Below are 21460 nucleotides of genomic sequence, written 5' to 3'. Positions count from 1 at the left end.
ATCAATAGTGCAATGAACTCTGAAGTTTACTTTATGATGTATGCTACTGCACAAGAACCAAAGCAAAAGAGTGCAGATGTTGGAAATCTGAAATTAAATGCTTAGCAGACTAGACATTACATTTGGAAAAACAAAAACAGCTAACATCTCAGGTCAATGATCTTTCCCAGACATCTGGGCACCAGCTTGCATTCCTTCATCACCATCAGGACTTCCATCACCCCATTGCTACATAACTTCCCCATACTGATGCACCCTCTCACTTTCTCCTGGTTCTCCTGTCAAATCCCATCAGGGAGGTGCTTGGATCAAGAGCAGGGTAAGGACTATCCTCAAGACAAAGTAGATAAAGTGGTTAAGATGGCATGTGGGATATTTGCCTTTATCAGCCGAGGGATAAAGTTTAAGAGCAGGCAGGTGATGCTGGAACTGTATAAAATGTTGGTTAGGCCACAACTAGAGTACTGTGTGCCCACATCCAGATTATAGGAAGGATGTGATAGCACCAGAGAGGGTGCAGAGGATGGTGTCTGGGCTGGAGAGTTTCAGTTATAAAGAGAGATTGGACAGACTGGAGAGGTTTTCCTTGGAGCAGAAGAGTCTGAGGGGGAACTTGATTGCGATGTACAAAATTATGAGGGGCACAGGTAGATTTCTCTTGCTGGAGGGGTCAATGACCACTGGTATAGATTTAAGGTAAGGGCAGGAGGTTCAGAGGGGAGATGAGGAAAAAATAATCATCTGGGTGTGACCGGAATCTGGAACTCACTGCCTGTAAGGTTGATGGAGACAAAAACCCTCATAACATTTTAGTATTTAGATGTACATCTGTGATGCCAAGGTACACAAGGTAATGAGCTGAGTGCAGGAAAATGGAATGAGAATAGATTAGATTCCCCACAGTATGGAAACAGGCCTTTCACCCCAACAAGTCCACACTGACCCTTGAAGAGTAACCCACCCAGACCCATTCCCCTACCCTATATTTACCCCTGACTAATGCACCGAACACTATGGGCAATTTAGCATGGCCAATTTACCTGGCCTGCACATCTTTGAACTGTGGGAGGAAACCAGAGCACCCGGAGGAAATCCACGCAGACACAGGGAGAATGTGCAAATTCCACACAGACATTCGCCTGAGGCAGGAATCAAACCTGGGTCCCTGGTGCTGTGAGATAGCAGTGCTAACCACTGAGCTATTGTGCTGCCCCATAATTAGGTGGTTTTTGAATGGCACTGACTTGATGGACCGAAGGGCCTTTTTTCATGACCTCTGTAACTCAATGGTTCTAACTGATGCACTGGGGCTTTCACACCCAACACTTTTAAACCATTTACATTGTCACAGAAGCAAAACCAGAGAGACATAAGATACATCTCACCTGTAAAGTGCCCCCTCTGACATCTTCCCAGCCCAGAAAATTACCACGAGCATCATATTTCACAACTTTCAAGGCGATCTGTTGACAAATAACATGTAAAATGGACACTGCAAAGGTTGCTGAGCAAGTTCACAAAGATAGAGAATTTGTGTATTGCTGAAATGAAAGTGACTTGATGTTGGAACTTTCCATTTTGCACTCATCATGACAGACACAAGAATGCCAAATTTCAAGGCTAACAACAGCTTATACTGCAAGTGAAAGGGTTATGATTAGTTGGCAAAGCGACTCTGACCAATAAACCCCTTTACTCACACAAGGCAAGGTCGCGTAATATGTGAGAGGAAAGGGGCAGCCTGTGTTATACCTCACCTGACAGAAATAAGGCCCAATGGGAAATGGAATGGTTGACAAGGAAAGGGGAAGCCAATACATTTCACAAATTTCAACTCAACTACCCATTAAATGGATTGAGGAATGGTTGCTCCCATTGGGATGACTATGGTGTAAGGAACTAACCTCACAATTCAGCTGACATTACAATCCATGAGATTAATGAGAGAGCTTGATAATGGTTAGCAAAACCCAGAGGTTGCATTATACTCTTGAAATCAGTCCAGGACATCTGGCTTTTACACAGTTAATTTTACAGCTTAGCTTTTAATCCGATTCAACAGGTGATTTCAGACTGCAAGCAGTTTTTGGTGCAAATATGGAGAATTGCTCTGCATTGATTTAAACCCAAAGCTCATGACATTGGTATTGCCAAATTATTGAGAAAACATTTGCAACTAACTGCTGGAGGCAGTACGGTCAGTGTAACTGACCAGGGGGCTAATTTCGCTCTCATATCTGTCAGTCGTTTATTGACTTGCTTTTGATGACCATTAAGAAAGACGACGCTTTTACGTGGTGCCCATTTCTGACTTCAGGACATCCCAAAATGCTTTCCTGCCAAAGCAGACTTGGCCACAAGCTGTTGTGCAATTTGTAACACTTTTGCCTCTGGTCAGTAAAATGCCGGGTTCAAGTGCCACTCCAGGGCTTAAGCAAATACAAAGGGTTTGTGCCCCAAACATCGCTCTCCTGCTCTTCGAATGCTGCCTGACCTGTTGCACTTTTCCAGCGCCACTATTTTCAACTCTGATCTCCAGCATCTGCAGTCCTCACTTTCTCCTCAAATACATAATTAATCATGACACTCTGCAATACCGAGGGGATACTACACTTCTGGTGATGCCAGCTTTAAGATGAAATGTTAACCTGAGATCCCAATTGGCTGTCCAGGACGATGTAAAAAAAAATTCCATAGCACCATTTTGAAGGAAAAGAGGGGAGTAATTCCTGGTGTCCTAGGCAATATCAATCCTTCTACCAAATTTCCCAAAAAAGCAAATTATATGGTCATGACCACTTTGATGACCATTCACACAAAAAAGTGTTGATAGAATATAGACATTAGCTTGTGAGGCTGATATAACTAAAGTCAAAGGTACTTTTAAAATGAAGCAAACATGCTAGTCAATTTATATACAGCAATGAATTTTGAGATTTGGTCACATGTTTTATAAACAAGTACTGGCCAGCACACCAAGGAGAACTTGTGTAGCTCCTGACTAGCATCCATTTGGCTTGCTATAGTCACCTGCGAATGCAGTGCCTCATCTGAAAACAGCACCTCCAGCAGAGCAGCACTCTTGTAGTACTGCACTGATGTGGTGGCTGGGAGTGAGACTTGAACCTACAATTGACTAACTCCCAAGCAGGAATGGTACTGCTGAGTCATAATGTAATTACACTATGCCAACTTTCGTATCCACTTGTCAACCATCTAGGAACAATCAAAATGAGCATTTCCCTAACACTGAAAGCGAGATTTAGATCTTCTAGCTATTCACATTTGGGAAAGTATACTAAAAACCATATTATTGAGAAGGAGTTATATTTATTACTGTTAGTATGTTCTTTGACTCAGTTTGTGGTGGCTAACAGCTTAGACTTGAAGGAACTTATGAAAGAGGAGAGGGAGTAGACCATTTGGCCCATCAAGTTTGCTCCGCTATTTGACAGAGATCATGGTTGGTTATTTCATAATATGGTCTTCCCTCCCTATCCGTTGATTCCCACATCATACTCCCAGCAACAGGAATATTTAGCGGTCCAATTTCACCTCATTCCAAAGATATTGATTTATTAAATCTTTTGGTGCTACATTGAATTCTCATAGACTACATTCTTATTGAACTGTTGATGCCATCAGAAAGTTACGGAAAAGACAAGTGCTCTGGTTTTGCTCGAGTTGAGAATCAACAATGATTGTGTGTACTTCGAGACAGAAAACATTTGCCATAAAAGCTGTTTGAAGCATTAGCTGCAAACAGCGTGGCAAGGACAACAGGGCAGTTTGAATCTTGCTGGACAATGGGATAAGATATCTCCAACCACCAAAGTAAAAATAATGATTGATAAATAAGTGCAGAGGCTGAGGGGGTGGGGGCAAGGTGAATTAAAATGTGTGAATTCAAGATCCAAGAAAAAGATTGTGTTTTTATAAAAAGTGACAGAAAGGCAGTAAGAACAAAAAAGTAAAATTTGATATATTTTAAAATTAGCAATCACGAATCAAAAACTGGGGTCATGTGCTCCACATTTCACTGTCATGATGTTAAAATGGTAGTTACACAATTAAATATTAGACAACTATCTGTTTAATGAGTGACTGAAATGCAAAAGCAACAACCATATGATTGAGGTAGAGAATGAGCTGCTGACATTCCAAGGGTAAAGGGGTGGCATAGTGCTCAGTGGTTAGCACTCCAGCCTCACAGTCCCAGGGACCTGGGTTTGATTCCAGACTTGGGTGACTGTCTGTGTAGAGCTTGCACATTCTTCCTGCGTCTGTGTGGGTTGCCTCCCACAGTCCACAGATATGCAGGTTAGGGTGGATTGGCCATGGGAAATGTGGGGTGATAAGGTAAAATGCTCTTCAGAGGGTCTGTGTGGACTTTGTGGGCTGAATGTCCTGCGTCCACAGTGCAGAGATTCCACAATTAAATGTGGAGGAGTTGATACCATGCAACAACTTGTGGCAATTCCAAGGCATCTGCTCTTTACTACATGTTACTGACTGATTGGCACATTGATAACAGCAACATTGTTTAGATGCCTTTACTCTTTCCTTTTGAGATCTAGGGCATTGTTCACATATCCTTTAATACCGATGCAGGTTAAAGGTTAAGGACAGCAGGTTGTCAGGATTGGGAAAAGGTATGTCAATAACGAATGAGGAATGTCAATAACGAATTGGAATCAATTTAGGTAAAGGGGCAGTACAGAGAGATCTAGGTGGTTCTTGTACACCAGTCAATGAAGGCAAGCATGCAGGTACAGCAGGTAGTGAAGAAGGCTAATAGCATGCTGGCCTCCATAACAAGAGGAATTGAATATAGAAGCAAAGAGGTGCTTCTGCAGCTGTACAGGGCCCTGGTGAGACCACAACTGGAGTACTGTGTGCAGTTCTGGTCTCCAAATTTGAGGAAAGGCATTCTGGCTATTGAGGGAGTGCAGCGTAGGTTCACAAGGTCAATTCCTGGAATGGCGGGATTACCTTACACTGAAGCGGCTGGGCTTGTATACCCTTGAGTTTAGAAGACTGAGAGGGGATCTGATTGAGACATATACGTTTATGAAAGGATTGGACACTCTGGCAGCAGGAAACATGTTTCCGCTGATGGGTAAGTGCCGAACCAGTGGACACAGCTTAAAAATATGGGGTAGACCATTTAGGACAGAGATGAGGAGAAACTTCTTCACCCAGAGAGTGGTGGCTGTGTGGAATGCTCTGCCCCAGAGGGCAGTGGAGGCCCAGTCTCTGGATTCATTTAAGAAAGAGTTGGATAGAGCTCTCAAAGATAGTGGAATCAAGGGTTATGGAGATAAGGCAGGGAGCGGATACTGATTGAGGATGATCAGCCATGATCATATTGAATGGCGGTGCAGGCTCGAAGGGCTGAATGGCCTACTCCTGCACCTATTGTCTATTAAAGTTAAGGGGTCTGATGGACAGCTGTGGAAGTTACTATATAAATGCAATTCTTGTTTTTCTAATAATCCTTGGGACACCTCAAAATGCTTCAAATGATTTTTTTGTCATGGAGCCACCGTAGACAAAAATGCAGCTACTAAAATGCAGATTTTTCACAAACTGGCCTGACACCTCCATTAACAATCCCTGATAACAAGCTACTGTACATGTCATACATTTATTGTCATCAATTAGATATTGCTGCCTTCTGGATACACTCAACTACCAGTTAGATTAACCAGGAGGAGGCTGATTCTGCCCCTGTCACTATATGGACATCACCATGCACTTGCCTGTGAATCCTTTGTGAAAGAGAGTCCCCGAGGAGCCACTTGCCATAGAGATGCTGCTATATTCGTGTCCACATAAAAGAGTTTCGGTAGGAACTCGGTACTGCAATGGAAAGGGAAGAATTAAAATGAACACAGATCAGCCATCCCAAAAACTAATGAACAATTCAGTAACCTTTCTACTGTTTGTCAATAAGCACCATCATTACAAGGTAACCATCACAAGCTCAGAAAATATTATTTTCCAACACGTAAGCCAGATTTTCTTAAAATAATCTTAAAACATATTTCTTCATGTGATGTGAGCAGCGATGGCTGGGACAGCATTTAATTCCCATCCCTAGATGTCCTTGAACTGAACGGCTTGCTTCAGGAAAAATTAAGAGTTAACTACATTGTTGTGGGTCTGGAGACATATATAGGCCAGATCAGGTAAGGATGGCAAATTTCCTTCTATAAAGGACATTGCTGAACTGGATGAGTTTTTATGATTACGTGATCACCATTAGCTTAGCTTCTAAAAACTCAAATTCAAATTTCACTATCCACTATAGCGACTTCAAACCCATGTCCCCACAACATTAGTCTTAGTCTTAGATTATTAATTCAGTGACATTACCACCAGACAACCATCTCTCTTTGAACCTAACGCCAAGACTTCTTCAAAGAACTTTGCCATCAATTGCCCAGTGAACTTGTAAAACACAACTCGAACTCTTTGCCAAGAAATGCCTTTTCTGTTACAAGAATACTTGTCAATATATTGTTAATTCAAGGTTAGAGGGTAAATTCATTCCTCCACTCCAAGTTTAAAAGAATGTACGATTTGCCTTTATGCAGTGTTTGCACAACTGTGCAACCATAAGCCACAGCCTACAGGTATCTCTGCTTCAGGGAGAAACAAGTGATTATGGATTAAGGGACATCACTGCAAATCATGGGGTAGATGGCAACGTAAGAGTTGATTTTACTGACAAGAAATCTACAGGTTGACACTAAACTCTGGGAAATGTAGATTGAAATTGAACCACAACTGCTGTAGATAAGGTGAATCGCAGGCGCCTTTTCACTAGGGAAGGGGATTCAAGACCAGGGGCATATTTTTAAAGTGGGAGGCAAAAGATTTTTTTAAAAAACTTGAGGGACAATTTGGTTAACACAGAGAGTGCCTTCTGTCTGGAATGAACGTTTAGAGGAAGTGGTGGATGTGGGTACAGTTACAACGTTTAAAAGATATTTGGATAAGCATGTGAACAATAAGTGCTTGGAGGGATATGGGTCACATGCAGGCAGGTGGGACTGGGTTAGTTGGGATTATGGTTGGACAGAAGGGTCTGTTTCTGTGTTGTTTAACTCCATGACTATGACTCTAATAAAAATCTGGCTTACAAAGCTGGTCTCAGAGTTAGGGACCACAGTGTTCTGTCTTCAACAGTGATTACAGATAGTCAATTGTTGTAAATCTCACTTAACTCTTTAATGCCTTTTAGGGAAGGAACTTTGCCACAGCAAGATGGTTAACTCTTCACTGTCCTCCTCAATGGCCAAGCAAACCACTTAGTTCATGGACAACTGGGGATGGGCAATAAATGCTGGCCTTTCTAATCCAACCATAATCCCAACTAACCCAGTCCCACCTGTCTGCGTGTGACCCATAGCTCCCCAAGCATTTATTATTCATGTACCCATCCAGATGTCTTATAAATGTTGTAACTGTACCCACATCTACACTTCCTATGGGGGTTCATTCCACACACAAACCACTCTCTGTGTAAAAAAAAACTGCCCCTCAAGTGACTCTCATGCAAGAAAGAGAAGCATGACCAATGAAAAACTCCCCCAAGCAAGTTGGATGGATTCGCAAGTTGACTGTCAAGCTGCTTGACTACGTCATGAATGTTCTATCCACAGCCCCCAAACCCTAGAATGGAACTTGAGCCTCTGATCCACGGGCAGGACTGCCACGTACTGAATCTAATCAGCTTCAAAGCCAATAAAGTACAGGTGAAGGGTACTCAGTGTTAGGGCAGTGATGTGTCCTGGTCTCAGAATGGAACAAATTAGGTTTAGATGGCTGTACCAACTTGGTGAGCTAGCAGAAACATCTAACAAGTAAAACTCATAAGCTAGACCCATTAAGCCCTGATATGGTGTTAAATGGCTGCTGTTAAACTGACTGACTGCTTTCTTTTTTTTCTTATTAAGCACAGAATTCCATGAGAAACTCAACTGAAGGAATTTTGTTTATATTCAGTTTGAATTAAATTCAACTATACATAAATTACACGTCCTAAAATTACAACAATGATTTAATTTCTTTTGCACTTTTAAGGGCACCATAATTCTTCACAGGAGGCACTAGCTCAGAAAGAAAGACATTAAGTTCGTTGGTCAAAAGTATCATTAAGGAGAGTTTTAAAAGATCAATGAGAGGCTGAAAAAGAGGTTTAGGAATTATAAAGCTTATGCTCTAGAATACAGGACACAGGCACAAAAGGTTGTACACGAGGGCATCATTGAAGGAATGCAGGGATCAGTGGAGGTTGTATGGCTAGAGATTATTAAGAGTTAGGGTGGGACCAGACCACGGAGGGACTTGAACAGAATAATGAGAACATTAGATTAGAATTTCTACCTTCAATAGGCAGTGCTGTATCAAAGGAGCATTCAAATAAGAGTAGGCCATTCAGAACATCATCCTGATACATCTTTCAACCACATCACAGTTGACCTATGTCAACCCCATCTTGCTGCATTATAGAACATAGAACATAGAACATAGAAGGATACAGCGCAGTACAGGCCCTTCGGCCCTCGATGTTGCCTTATGTGATATCTCCTTATGTGATATCCAGAAAACTAGTGGTCATTAATTAAGCCCTCTGGGATTGGGAATTCCAATGATTCACCACCCAATCAGTGAAGAAATTCCTCTCATTTCAATCCTTAACAGTCTGCCCGTTATTCTGAGACTGCGTTCACTGGTTCCAGATGCCCCAGTCAGGGGGACCATCCTTCCTGCTTCTACCATGTCGATCCCTGTCAAAGGTTTACATGTTGCAATGAGATCATCTCGCATTTTTCTAAATTTAGTGGGTAAAGGCCAAGAATCCTCAGAAGACAATGCTGTCGTCCTCAGCCATGGGTCAATCAGCCATGAAGATGCTTGAGATTGTATGCAGACTAGACATGTTTAGAATTATTATTCCTCAATTGACTAGTTACTAGCACAATCAGCTGCACTCATCCAGAACTTTCCATTAGAGCCACAACCTAATTGCAACATTCCTTTCTGTGCTCTCATCAAGAACGGAAGAGTCACAGACTTTGCTGATGAAGTATATTTTTGATACCGACACACACAAACAGGGGGGCTCCTGGTTTTGAGTCCTGGACAGTGTTAACTCAGTTGATCATATCTGGTGAGAATGTGAAAGCATTGCAATCAGTTAGGGTTCAGGGACAAGCAGAAACAAGTGTAGTTGCTCATTCCAGTCAGGAGCCTGTAGCTCAGAAAAGCTTCAACCTGTTCTCATGCCACTTCCAATGAAGTAGAAAAACATTTGGCACCACAGTGGCATGGTGCCAAGTGCAATAAAAAGTCATCATCTTGCAACATGGACTATTCACAATTCATACACTTTGTAGGAAGTGAGGTTACGGGGCAGGGCGGGGCGGGGGGGGGGCATAGTGGTAATGTTACTGAACTAATAACTCGAGTTTCAAGCTAATGGTCTAAGGTTCAAACCCTGTAATGGCAGATGGTAACATTTGAATTGGGGCAGACAATCTGGAATTTTTAAAAGGAAAAAAGCTATTACAAAGCTACGTAGCCATTGACATTAAAACCCATCTGGTTCACTAATGTCCTTTAGGAAGGGAGATCTGCCAGCCTTACCTGGTCTGGCCTACATATGACTCCAGACCCACAGCAATGTGGTTGATTCTGGACAATAAATGTGGGCCAAACCAGTGATACCTGCATCCCATGAACAAATAAACAGCTGAAACAAGGGGGAGTATATTTACCTTTTTATTCTGCTCTGTAATTTACCACTGAGATAACAGAACGTTCCATAATTCCAAAGGTTTGTTGATGCAGTCTCTCACCAAAGACACTCTTTCCCCTCCAGTTGAGCAGCAACAAATCCACAGGGTGATCTTGCTAAAGGTCAAACAGATGGCATTGTACCATCTGCATGTTGTTCAGCTTTCTTACTCAGGAGTGGTGTATGTAAAGATCAACTGGTTTGAAATCAGTGTGAAATTGTGTCCTGCACACTGAAGTCTCAGTCATTAATGCTGGTCTCTCTCTCTCTAATGAAAGAGCAGACTTATGGTTTGGTCGGACTATAGTGAGTCTCTCTTAACCTTTAATAGCCATCGTGAAAAGTTGAAATCCTGTTAACGACCGCTGGGGGACTTCATTATAGACCATCCTCCAGTTTGAGGAATAACTGATGTTCACTGTTTTCTGTCACTCAGCCAATCTAATGCTACAGCCTCTTTTATACCATGGATTTCATCTTTGCTGACAAGGCAGTTAGGTGATACTTTATCAAGTGCCTTTTGAAAGGCTATATACATCACATCGGCCATCTTACCCTCATCAATTCCTTCTGCAATTTAATCAAAAAACTCCATCAAGTTAATTGACATGAGTTTCCATTACCAAATATGCTCTGGTTTTAATAAGTTGATTCGAATTTTTTTAAGGGAAGATCAATCTTTTCCCCAAATCTTCACTTCTAAAAGCTCCAATCGCAGCACTCGCCCCTGACCACTGTTAAACTGACTGCCCTGTCATTGCTAAAGTCAGAAATCATACGACACCGGGCTACAGACCAACAGGTTTATTAGCAATCACAAACTTTTGGAGCACTGCTCCTTTGTCAAAAGAAGTGGCGACAGACACTAGGGTGCTTCCCTCCACTTCCTCTGATGAAGGAGCTGCACTCTGAAAGCTTGTGATTTCAAATAAACCTGTTGGACTATATCCTGGTGTTGTGTGACTTCTGACGTTGTCCACCCCAATCCAACATGGCATCTCCACATCACACTGAAGTTGCTAAGTTTGTCCTTACTCCCTATATTGAACAGTGGTGTAACATTTACAAGTCTCCAATTCTCTGGAAATATCAGTGCCTTCTCTATCTCCAACTACACTTCCCTCAGTTCCCTGATCTGAGGGTCACCGGACCTTAAAAGTTCATTTTGATTTCTCTCCACAGATGCTGTCAGGCCTGCTGAGCTTTCCCAGCAACTTCTGATTTTGTTTCTGATTTACATCATCTGCAGTTCTTTCAGATTTTGTTCAGATTTTCTTTAGTCTAGGTGACTTGTCAAATTTAAATACTGCCAGCAATTCTGAAACCTTCTCTGCTCTAACGTTTCACCCTTTCAGTGGCTGAGTGACCTCCTCTTTCAATATTTACTGTCAGCATCTTATCCCTTGGTTAAAAAAAATACACATTACACATTTTCTATTGCAGACAAGTTCCCAGTCTCCATGCATAAACCTCCTTTAATTGGCCCTAGTTTGCCTGGAACCACTCTTTCATTATATATCTGCATATAGAAGATTGTACTCCCTTCTATCTTAGCTGCCAATCTCTACTCATGCTAACCCTTTGGTTTCTCTTATTTCCTTTCACACATCCTTTTTTTTAGATTAGATTACTTACAGTGTGGAAACAGGCCCTTCGGCCCAACAAGTCCACACCGACCCACTGAAGCGCAACCCACCCATACCCCTACATTTACCCCTTCACCTAACACTACGGGCAATTTAGCATGGCCAATTCACCTGACCTGCACATCTTTGGACTGTGGGAGGAAACCGGAGCACCCGGAGGAAACCCACACAGACACTGGGAGAATGTGCAAATTCCACACAGTCAGTCGCCTGAGTCGGGAAGTGAACCCGGGTCTCTGTATCCTCTCTGTAGTTTCTATATTCAGTCAGGTTCGCTCTTGTATTGTGAACTGAATGCACTCTTTTCCTGCTTCATTTTACTTTCTTTTTACATCTCTTCTGTCATGAGGACTTGGTTTTCATTTCCCTTTTGGGAATATACCTCGACTATACCCAAAACATTCTGTATTTTGAGGCAACCTACTTTCCTTTACTGGTTTACCTGTCAGTCTTTGATTTCAAATTACCAAGGACTAATCTGTTCTGATCACATTGATGTTAGTCCTCCTCAAGTTAAATACTTTTACTCTGGAATGTTTCTTTTTGCTGTCTCTCACTAATCAAAACCATTTTACTATGACTGCTGACCCCGAAACAATCTCTTACTGTCACTTGATCCACTGAACCTGTTTTATTCCCCCCTGACAACAATGTACCAATACCTCCTTCTTATCACTATTTTATCAGGCAAATTACAGAGTCATAGACTCATACAGTACGGAAATGTATCATCAGTTAAATATTTGCAGATTTATATCATCTCTCCAGATGTAATCATCTTTGTTTTGAAACCTTTTTAAGGCATTATTCCTGTGCATAACTCATAAAAGGGTGGTGATGCAGAGTTGGGAAAGACTTTGATGGAAAATTACAGGCCAATTAGCCTAACCTCGGTTGTTGGTAAAATTCTAGAATCCATCATTAAGGATGAGGTTTCTAAATTCTTGGAAGAGCAGGGTCGGATTAGAACAAGTCAACATGGATTTAGTAAGGGGAGGTCGTGCCTGACAAACCTGTTGGAATTCTTTGAAGAGGTGACAAGTAGGTTAGACCAGGGAAACCCAGTGGATGTCGTCTATCCAGACTTCCAAAAGGCCTTTGATAAAGTACCTCACGGGAGGCTGCTGAGCAAGGTGAGGGCCCATGGTGTTCGAGGTGAGCTACTGGTATGGATTGAGGATTGGCTGTTTGACAGAAGGCAGAGAGTTGGGATAAAAGGTTCTTTTTCGGAATGGCAGCTGGTGACAAGCGGTGTCCCGCAGGGTTCCGTGTTGGGGCTGCAGCTGTTCACGTTATATATTAATGATCTGGATGAAGGGACTGGGGGCATTCTAGCAAAGTTTGCTGATGATACAAAGTTACGTGGACAGGCAGGTAGTACTGAGGAAGTGGAGAGGCTGCAGAAGGATCTAGACAGTTTGGGAGATTGGTCCAGGAAATGGCTGATGGAATTCAATGTGAGCAAATGCGAGATCTTGCACTTTGGAAAAAAGAATACAAGCATGGACTACTTTCTAAACGGTGAGAAAATTCATAAAGCCAAAGTACAAAGGGATCTGGGAGTGCTAGTCGAGGATTCTCTAAAGGTAAACAAGCAGGTTGAGTCCGTGATTAAGAAAGCGAATGCAATGTTGTCATTATCTCAAGAGGGTTGGAATATAAAAGCACCGTTGTGCTTTTATATTCTTTATAAAGGTTTATAAAGACTTTATAAAGCTCTGGTTCGGCCCTATTTGGAGTACCGTGTCCAGTTTTGGTCCCCACATCTCAGGAAGGACATACTGGCACTGGAGCGTGTCCAGCGGAGATTCACACGGATGATCCCTGGAATGGTAGGTCTGACATACGAGAAACAGCTGAGGATCCTGGGATTGTATTCATTGGAGTTTAGAAGATTAAGGGGAGATCTAATAGAAACTTACAAGATAATACATGGCTTGGAAAGGGTGGACACTATGAAATTGTTTCCATTAGGCGAGGAGACTAGGACACGTGGGCACAGCCTTAGAATTAGAGGGGGTCAATTCAGAACAGAAATGCGGAGACGTTTCTTCAGTCAGAGAGTGGTGGGCCTGTGGAATTCATTGCCGCAGACTGCAGTGGAGGCCGGGACGCTAAATGTCTTCAAGTCAGAGATTGATAAATTCTTGATGTCACTAGGAATTAAGGGCTACGGGGAGAATGCGGGTAAGTGGAGTTGAAATGCCCATCAGCCATGATTGAATGGCGAAGTGGACTCGATGGGCCAAATGGCCTTGCTTCCACTCCTCTGTCTTATGGTCTTAGGTGAAATACCAGCTGGAATATTTGTTTGTTTATTCACAAGATGTGAGCATGGCTTAATGGGCCAGTGTATATTGGTCATTCCTAACCTGTCCTTGAGAAAGGGGTGATGTGCTACATTCCTGAAGCACTATAGTCCATGTCATGTAGGTATACCCACATGCTGTTAGTGAGGGAGCTTCAGGATTTTGATGCAGCAGCAGTGAGGAGATGGCGATTTGGTCAGAATGGTGTGTGGCACGGAAGGAACAGCATGCCACATGGCATAGAGGTTATGGTGGTCATTCATTTATCTCCAGCCATTGTCCTTGGAGGCGGTGAAAGACACAGAATTAGAAGGTGCTGCACAAAGACTCTTGGTGAGTCACTGCAGTACATTTGTAGATGGTACACACTGCTGTGTGTCAGAGATGGAGGAAGTGGAATGGTGAAGATGGTGCCAATCCAGAAGGCTGTTTTCTGGACAGCCCAGTCATTGTTTTTTCACGATAAGAGGGACTTCTAATCTTAATTGATTGATATACCGTGGAAAGAAGCAAAATGTATCACAGTCATTGATTGAGTGATTCATTTGTTACAGCACCTCAGCATTGGCTGGGAGGGCACATGGGAATTCTGCACGCCAACCTCTGCAAACCCACTGCAAATCCAAACGCTGGTCCCGTCCTCTGATTTTTCCATTCGAAGGAAGAGAAATCACCATTGATGTTGCTGATGGGAACTGTGTCAGGAAACTCCAACAATCCATCGCCTACGCTTTCTGCTCCCCACCCCCTGCCAAAACACTGATTCTGCAGTACCTGTGTTCAGCCATCTGGGGGCACTATAATTGGCTTCAGTTCCTGAACCCAGTGACCTTCTCATTCAGGTGACTGGGCTTGGCGGCGATGGTTCAGAATACTTGCTCTCTGGACTCACATGTGAAGAATAGTTACTTTGACTGGTACCAAGAAACTATCCCTTAATAATCACAGGAAGGGAGTGATAACTGTATGATATTACGCACGATTTATTAAATTAGAGACCGAAATTTGTGGCATCTGAAGGAGAGCAGCGAAGATGTTTTACTGACCTGGATTTTAACTCTTTATATAGAATGTAGGCCTCACCATCGACTAAGGTGTTCACACTCAACACCACCAAGTTAGTGAGCAGCTGGCAGGCTGTCTGGTTACTGTAAATCTTGTTGTGAAAAAAAAACTCTTGTTAGAAAAAAGACTTTTAGTTTCCACTTAGAAAAGCTTCACATTGTATAATATGACGATGAAAGAAGTGACGACTCAACCCAATTTGTGAAAGGGAGGGTTGCAAAACCAAAATTGGCATTAATTTTCCCAACTGGTTTTCATGGGAAACCACATCAGAACTGGGTAAGAGATAGCCAAATCCCCATGCTGTTCAGCAGTCCCACATCGTTCAAAGGGACACAGAAATGCACAGGCTCAGGGTGATGCAAACTTGTAATAACCACATGTTTCTCAATGACAAAACAGACTTCTGCAATTTTGAAAAAAAAGATATATTGTGAGACAGAATGTTGGGAAGTAATCTGTTAGTCAATATTATAGAATAATTAAAGATCAACCATTCACGGCTTTGTGAGGGGCAGGTCATGCCTCACAAACCTTATCAAGTTCTTTGAGGATGTGACTAGAAAGGTTGATAAGGGTCGAGATGTGGATGTGGTATATATGGACTTCAGCAAGACATTTGATAAGGTTCCCCATGGTAGGCTCATTAAGAAAGTCAGGAGGAATGGGATACAGGGGAACTTAGCTGTCTGGATACAGAATTGGCTGGCCAACAGAAGACAGCGAGTGGTAGTAGAAGGAAAATATTCTGCCTGGAAGTCAGTGTTGAGTGGTGTTCCACAGGGCTCTGTCCTTGGGCCTCTACTGTTTGTAATTTTTATTAATGACTTGGATGAGGGGATTGAAGGATGGGTCAGCAAGTTTGCAGATGACACAAAGGTTGGAGGTGTCGTTGACAGTATAGAGGACTGTTGTAGGCTGCAGTGGGACATTGACAGGATGCAGAGATGGGCTGAGAGGTGGCAGATGGAGTTCAACCTGGATAAATGCGAGGTGATGCATTTTGGAAGGTCGAATTTGAAAGTTGAGTACAGGATTAAGGATAAGATTCTTGGCAGTGTGGAGGAACAGAGGGATCTTGGTGTGCAGGTACATAGATCCCTTATAATTGCCACCCAAGTAGACTGGGTTGTTAAGAAAGCATATGGTGTTTTGGCTTTCATTACCAGTGGGATTGAGTTTAAGAGTCATGAGATCTTGTTGTAGCTCTATAAAACTTTGGTTAGACCGCACTTGGAATACTGCGTCCAGTTCCGATCGCCCTATTATAAGAAAGATGTGGATCCTTTGGAGAGGGTTCAGAGGAGGTTTACCAGGAAGCCGCCTGGGCTGGAGGGCTTATCTTATGAAGACAGGTTGACTGAGCTCGGCCTTTTTTCATTGGAGAAAAGAAGGAGGAGAGGAGACATAATTGAGGTGTACAAGATAATGAGAGGCATAGATAGAGTCAATAGCCAGGGACTATTTCCCAGGGCAGAAATGACTAACACGAGGGTTCATAGTTTTAAGCTGGTTGGAGGAAAGTATAGAAGGGATGTCAGAGGCGGGTTCTTTACACAGTGTGTTGCGAGAGCAGCAGTTGTGGAAGCAAGGTCATTGGGGACATTTAAGAGACTACTGGACATGCATATGGTCACAGAAATTTGAGGGTGCATACATGAGGATCAGTGGTCGGCACAACATCGTGGGCTGAAGGGCCTGTTCTGTGCTGTACTGTTCTGTGTACTAAGAAACGTACAGAGTGTTCAGCCTTAAATTCATTCCCTGATTGGTCATAATGTTTATCCTCTCTTCGTATCATCTGTTTCAGGAGATTGCAGATCATATTTATTGAATCAAACCTTGCTCACTCTGAGAAAACATGTTGAAAAATTTATTCCTAATTGAAACATGTTGGACTGAAGTTTTGTGAAGACACAGTGTGGGGCAGGAGAGAGCAGGCAGGTTACACTTTGTACAGCTGTGGTTTATGGAGAAAGCTGCACATATAAAATTGTAGCTGCCTTGAGTTCGATTTCACTGGTGGGATATCTAAACACTAAGTATCCTTTAGATATATCAGGAAGGAAATATGGAATGTTAAGCTTTCAAGGGAATTATCAAATTCATTCTTTGAAACTGCCAGGCTGTCAAGGAAATGAAATGTCTCAGCTTTAAAAAAAATGTCTGGATTCTGAAACTAAAATCAGAGCTTGCTGTTTCACACTGCTTGTTGACATGAGCCTGAGGGAATTATGGGATTTATATTGCATAACTGATATCACAACCTATCATTATCACAGTGGAGCGTTTGTCAGCACAGCTTTTCGCAGCAGAGAGTGGCACGAGCTGGGCGGAAGTGAAGTCGGAGCGCAAAGCTGGTCGGGAAGGTAATTGATTGTTATTTGAATGGAGAAGGAACCCGAGACACTACAGGTGTAGTGTCTCCCATCCTCCTCCTCTAACCTAAAAAAAAGGCAAGTTACTTAGTGTTCTTGTTTTGGAGACTAAGTGTAGAGATATGGCAGTGCAGGCAGTTGAGTGTTCCTCTTGCAGGATGTTTGAGGTAGGGGTGACCACCGATACTCCTGCCGACTTCACCTGCAGGAACTGCAGCCAGCTCCAGCTCCTCACAGACCGCGTTAGGGAACTGGAGCTGGAGTTAGATGAACTGAGAATTATTCGAGAGGCTGAGAGGGTGATAGATAGAAGCTACAGGGACGTAGTTACTCCAGAGAACAGAGGTAGCTGGGTAACAGTTAGAGGTGGGAAGGGGAGGAAGCAGGCAGTGCAGGGATCCCCTGTGGTCGTTCCCCTCAACAGTAAGTATACTGCTTTGGATACTGTTGGGGGGGACGGCCTAGCAGGGGTAAGCTGCAGGTCTCTGGCACGAGGTCCGGCTCTGAGGCTCAGAAGGGAAGGAGGGAGAGGAGGAGAGCGCTAGTTATAGGAGACTCTACAGTTAGAGGGACAGACAGGCAGTTCTGTGGACATGGGCAAGACTCTCGGTTGGTTTGTTGCCTCCCGGGTGCCAGAGTCCGAGACGTCTTGGACCGTGTTTTCAGAATCCTTAAGGGGGAGGGTGTGCAGCCAGAAGTCATGGTGCACATTGGCACCAATGACATAGGTAGGAAGAGCGGTGGGGAGGTCATTCAGGAGCTCAGGGAATTAGGCTGGAAGCTAAAAGCTAGGACGGACAGAGTCGTCATCTCTGGGTTGTTGCCGGTGCCACGTGACAGTGAGGCAAGCAATAGGGAGAGAGTGCAGTTGAACACGTGGCTGCAAGGATGGTGTAGGAGGGAGGGCTTCAGGTATTTGGACAATTGGACTGCATTCTGGGGAAGGTGGGACCTGTATGAGCAGGCCGGGTTGCACCTGAACCAGAAGGGCACCAATATCCTGGGAGGTAGGTTTGCTAGCACTCTTCGGGGGGTGGGGGGGATTTAAACTAATTTGGCAGAGGGATGGGACCGGACTTGTAGTCCAGCAAGTAGGTTAGCTGTTTTTCGGGATATCCAAGAATGTAGGCTGTGGAGAAGGTAGCACTGACAGGGAATACTTGCGGACACAGAGATGGGTTCAAGTGTGTATACTTCAACGCAAGGAGTATCAGAAATAAGGTAGGTGAACTTAAGGCGTGGATCGGTACTTGGGACTACGATGTTGTGGCCATCACAGAAACGTGGATAGAAGAGGGACAGGAATGGTTGTTGGAGGTTCCTGGTTACAGATGTTTCAGTAAGATTAGGGAGGGTGGTAAAAAAGGAGAGGGTGTGGCATTGCGAATTAGAAATGGTATAATGGCTGCAGAAAGGCAGTTTGAGCGGGATCTGCCTTTGGAGATAGTATGGGCTGAAGTCAGAAATAGGAAAGGAGCAGTCACCTTGTTGGGTGTTTACTATAGGCCCACCAATAGCAGCAGAGATGTGGAGAAACAGATTGGGAAACAGATTTTGGAAAGGTGCAGAAGCCACAGGGTAGTAGTCATGGGCGATTTCAACTTCCCAAATATTGATTGGAAGCTTTTTAGATCAAGTAGATTGGACGGGGCGGTGTTTGTGCAGTGTGTCCAGGAAGCTTTTCTAACTCAGTATGTAGATTGTCCGACCAGAGGGAAGGCCATATTGGATTTGGTACTTGGTAACGAACCGGGACAAAAAGTGATGGGCTTGTTAGTGGGTGAGCATTTTGGTGATGGTGACCACAATTCTGTGACTTTCACCTTGGTTATGGAGAGAGATAGGTGTGTGCAACAGGGTAGGTTTTACAATTGGGAGAAGGGTAAATACGATGCTGCAAGACAGGATCTGAGGAGCATAAGTTGGGAGCATAGGCTGTCAGGGAAGGATGTCATTGAAATGTGGAACTTTTTCAAGGAACAGATACAGTGTGTCCTTGATATGTATGTACCTGTCAGGCAGGAAAGAGATGGTCGTGTGAGGGAACCTTGGTTGACGAGGGAGCTTGAATGTCTAGTAAAGAGGAAGAAGGAGGCTTACATAAGGTTGAGGAAACAAGGTTCAGACAGAGCATTGGAGAGATACAGGATAGCCAGGAGGGAGCTGAAGAAAGGGCTTAGGAGAGCTAAGAGAGGGCATGAAAAATCTTTGGCGGGGAGGATTAAGGATAACCCCAAGGCATTTTATGCGTATGTGAGAAACATGAGAATGACGAGAACGAGGGTAGGTCCGATCAAAGACAGTAGTGGGAGATTGTGCATTGAGTCGGATCAGATAGGAGAGGTCTTGAATGAGCACTTTTATTCAGTATTTACAAATGAGAGGGACCATATTGTTGAAGAGGAGAGTATGAAATGGACTGGTAAGCTAGAGGAGATACTTGTTAGGAAGGAAGATGTGTTGGGCATTTTGAAAAATTTGAAGATAGACAAGTCCCCCGGGCCTGACGGGATATATCCTAGGAATATGTGGGAAGCAAGAGAGGAAATTGCAGAGCGGTTGGCAATGTTCTTTTCGTATTCACTCTCAACGGGGGTGGTGCCATGGGACTGGAGAGTGGCGAATGTTGTGCCCCTGTTCAGAAAAGGGAATAGGGATAACCCCGGGAATTACAGGCCAGTTAGTCTTACGTCGGTGGTAGGCGAAGTAATGGAAAGGGTACTGAGGGATACGATTTATGAGTATCTGGAAAGACACGGATTTGTGAGGGGTAGGTCTTGCCTTACAAGTCTTATTGAATTCTTTGAGGAAGTGACCAAGCATGTGGATGAGGGTAGAGCAGTGGATGTAGTGTACATGGATTTTAGTAAGGCATTTGATAAGATTCCCCATAGTAGGCTTATGCGGAAAGTCAGGAGGCATGGGATAGTGGGAATTTTGGCCAGTTGGATAGAGAACTGGCTAACCGGTCGAAGTCAGAGAGTGGTGGTAGATGGTAAATACTCAGCCTGGAGCCCAGTTACAAGTGGAGTTCCGCAGGGATCAGTTCTGGGTCCTCTGCTGTTTGTAATTTTTATTAATGACGTGGAAAAGGGAGTTGAAGGGTGGGTCAGTAAATTTGCAGACGATACGAAAATTGGTGGAGTTCAACCCTGTCAAGTATAAGGTTGTCCATTTTGGAAGAACAAAGAAGAATGCGGAATACAGGTTTAACGGTAGGGTTCTTAGTAAGGTGGAGGAGCAGAGGGATCTTGAGGTCTATGTTCATAGATCTTTGAAAGTTGCCACTCAGGTGGATAGAGCTTGTAAGAAGGCCTATCGTGTATTAGTGTTCATTAGCAGAGGGATTGAATTCAAGAGTCGTGAGGTGATGTTGCAGCTGTACAGGACCTTGGTAAGGCCACATTTGGAGTACTGTGTGCAGTTCTGGTCGCCTCACTTTAGGAAAGATGTGGAAGCTTTGGAGAGGGTGCAGAGGAGATTTCCCAGGATGTTGCCTGGAATGGAGAATAGGTCGTACGAGGATAGGTTGAGAGTGCTAGGCCTTTTCTCGTTGGAACGGCGAAGGATGAGGGGTGACTTGATAGAGGTTTATAAGATGATCAGGGGAATAGATAGAGTATACAGACAGAGACTTTTTCCCTGGATACAACAGTGTGTTACAAGGGGACATAAATTTAAGGTGAAGGGTGGAAGGTATAGGGGGGATGTCAGGGGTAGGTTCTTTACCCAGAGAGTGGTGGGGGCATGGAATGCGCTGCCTGTGGGAGTGGCAGAATCAGAATTATTGGTGACCTTTAAGCGGCAATTGGATAGGTACATGGATAGGTGCTTAAGCTAGGACAAATGTTCGGCACAACATCGTGGGCCGAAGGGCCTGTTCTGTGCTGTATTGTTCTTTGTTCTATGTTCTTGCTCCAAATGCTTAGAAACGTTTCAAGTTGGACAGTAAATTTAAATGTTTTTATATGAAGGATTAAAGGAAGTTAAATGTAGCAAATGTTTCTTTTTCTGTCAATAAGGGTATTTCTTTTTAAAACAGTGAATTCATTAATAGACATTTACAAAGTTTAGTTAATCACAGTCTGCATCCTGCCATCTTGTCTAGGGTAGATATTAAGCAAAATGCAAGTGCAAAAGGTATGGGACATATAAAAACATGGGGCATGAGTTGTGAGTTGGCATTAAGTTAGCGTAGTTGCTATAATGGGTTGTGGAGGTGGGTAGAGAGAACAAAGGTTGGCATAGGTGGGT

General features: G+C 43.5%; 1 protein-coding gene across 3 annotated transcripts in view; it reads right to left on the bottom strand.

The window, feature by feature from the left end:
• LOC132823874 (meckelin-like) overlaps window positions 1–21460 on the bottom strand; it is a 152169-nt gene that overhangs the window by 68133 nt on the left and 62576 nt on the right. For all 3 annotated transcript variants that reach the window (XM_060837954.1, XM_060837953.1, XM_060837952.1), the window contains exons 8-10: window positions 14810–14919; window positions 5763–5862; window positions 1386–1463 (exon numbers count right to left, since the gene is read on the bottom strand). In XM_060837954.1, the coding sequence (XP_060693937.1) occupies window positions 1386–1463; window positions 5763–5862; window positions 14810–14919 (288 nt within the window). The remainder of the gene's footprint in view (window positions 1–1385; window positions 1464–5762; window positions 5863–14809; window positions 14920–21460) is intronic.

This window comes from Hemiscyllium ocellatum, chromosome 17 (assembly GCF_020745735.1).
Source record: "Hemiscyllium ocellatum isolate sHemOce1 chromosome 17, sHemOce1.pat.X.cur, whole genome shotgun sequence".
Taxonomy (NCBI): Eukaryota; Metazoa; Chordata; class Chondrichthyes; order Orectolobiformes; family Hemiscylliidae; genus Hemiscyllium; species Hemiscyllium ocellatum.
This window is presented reverse-complemented; position numbering and strand designations above follow the sequence as displayed.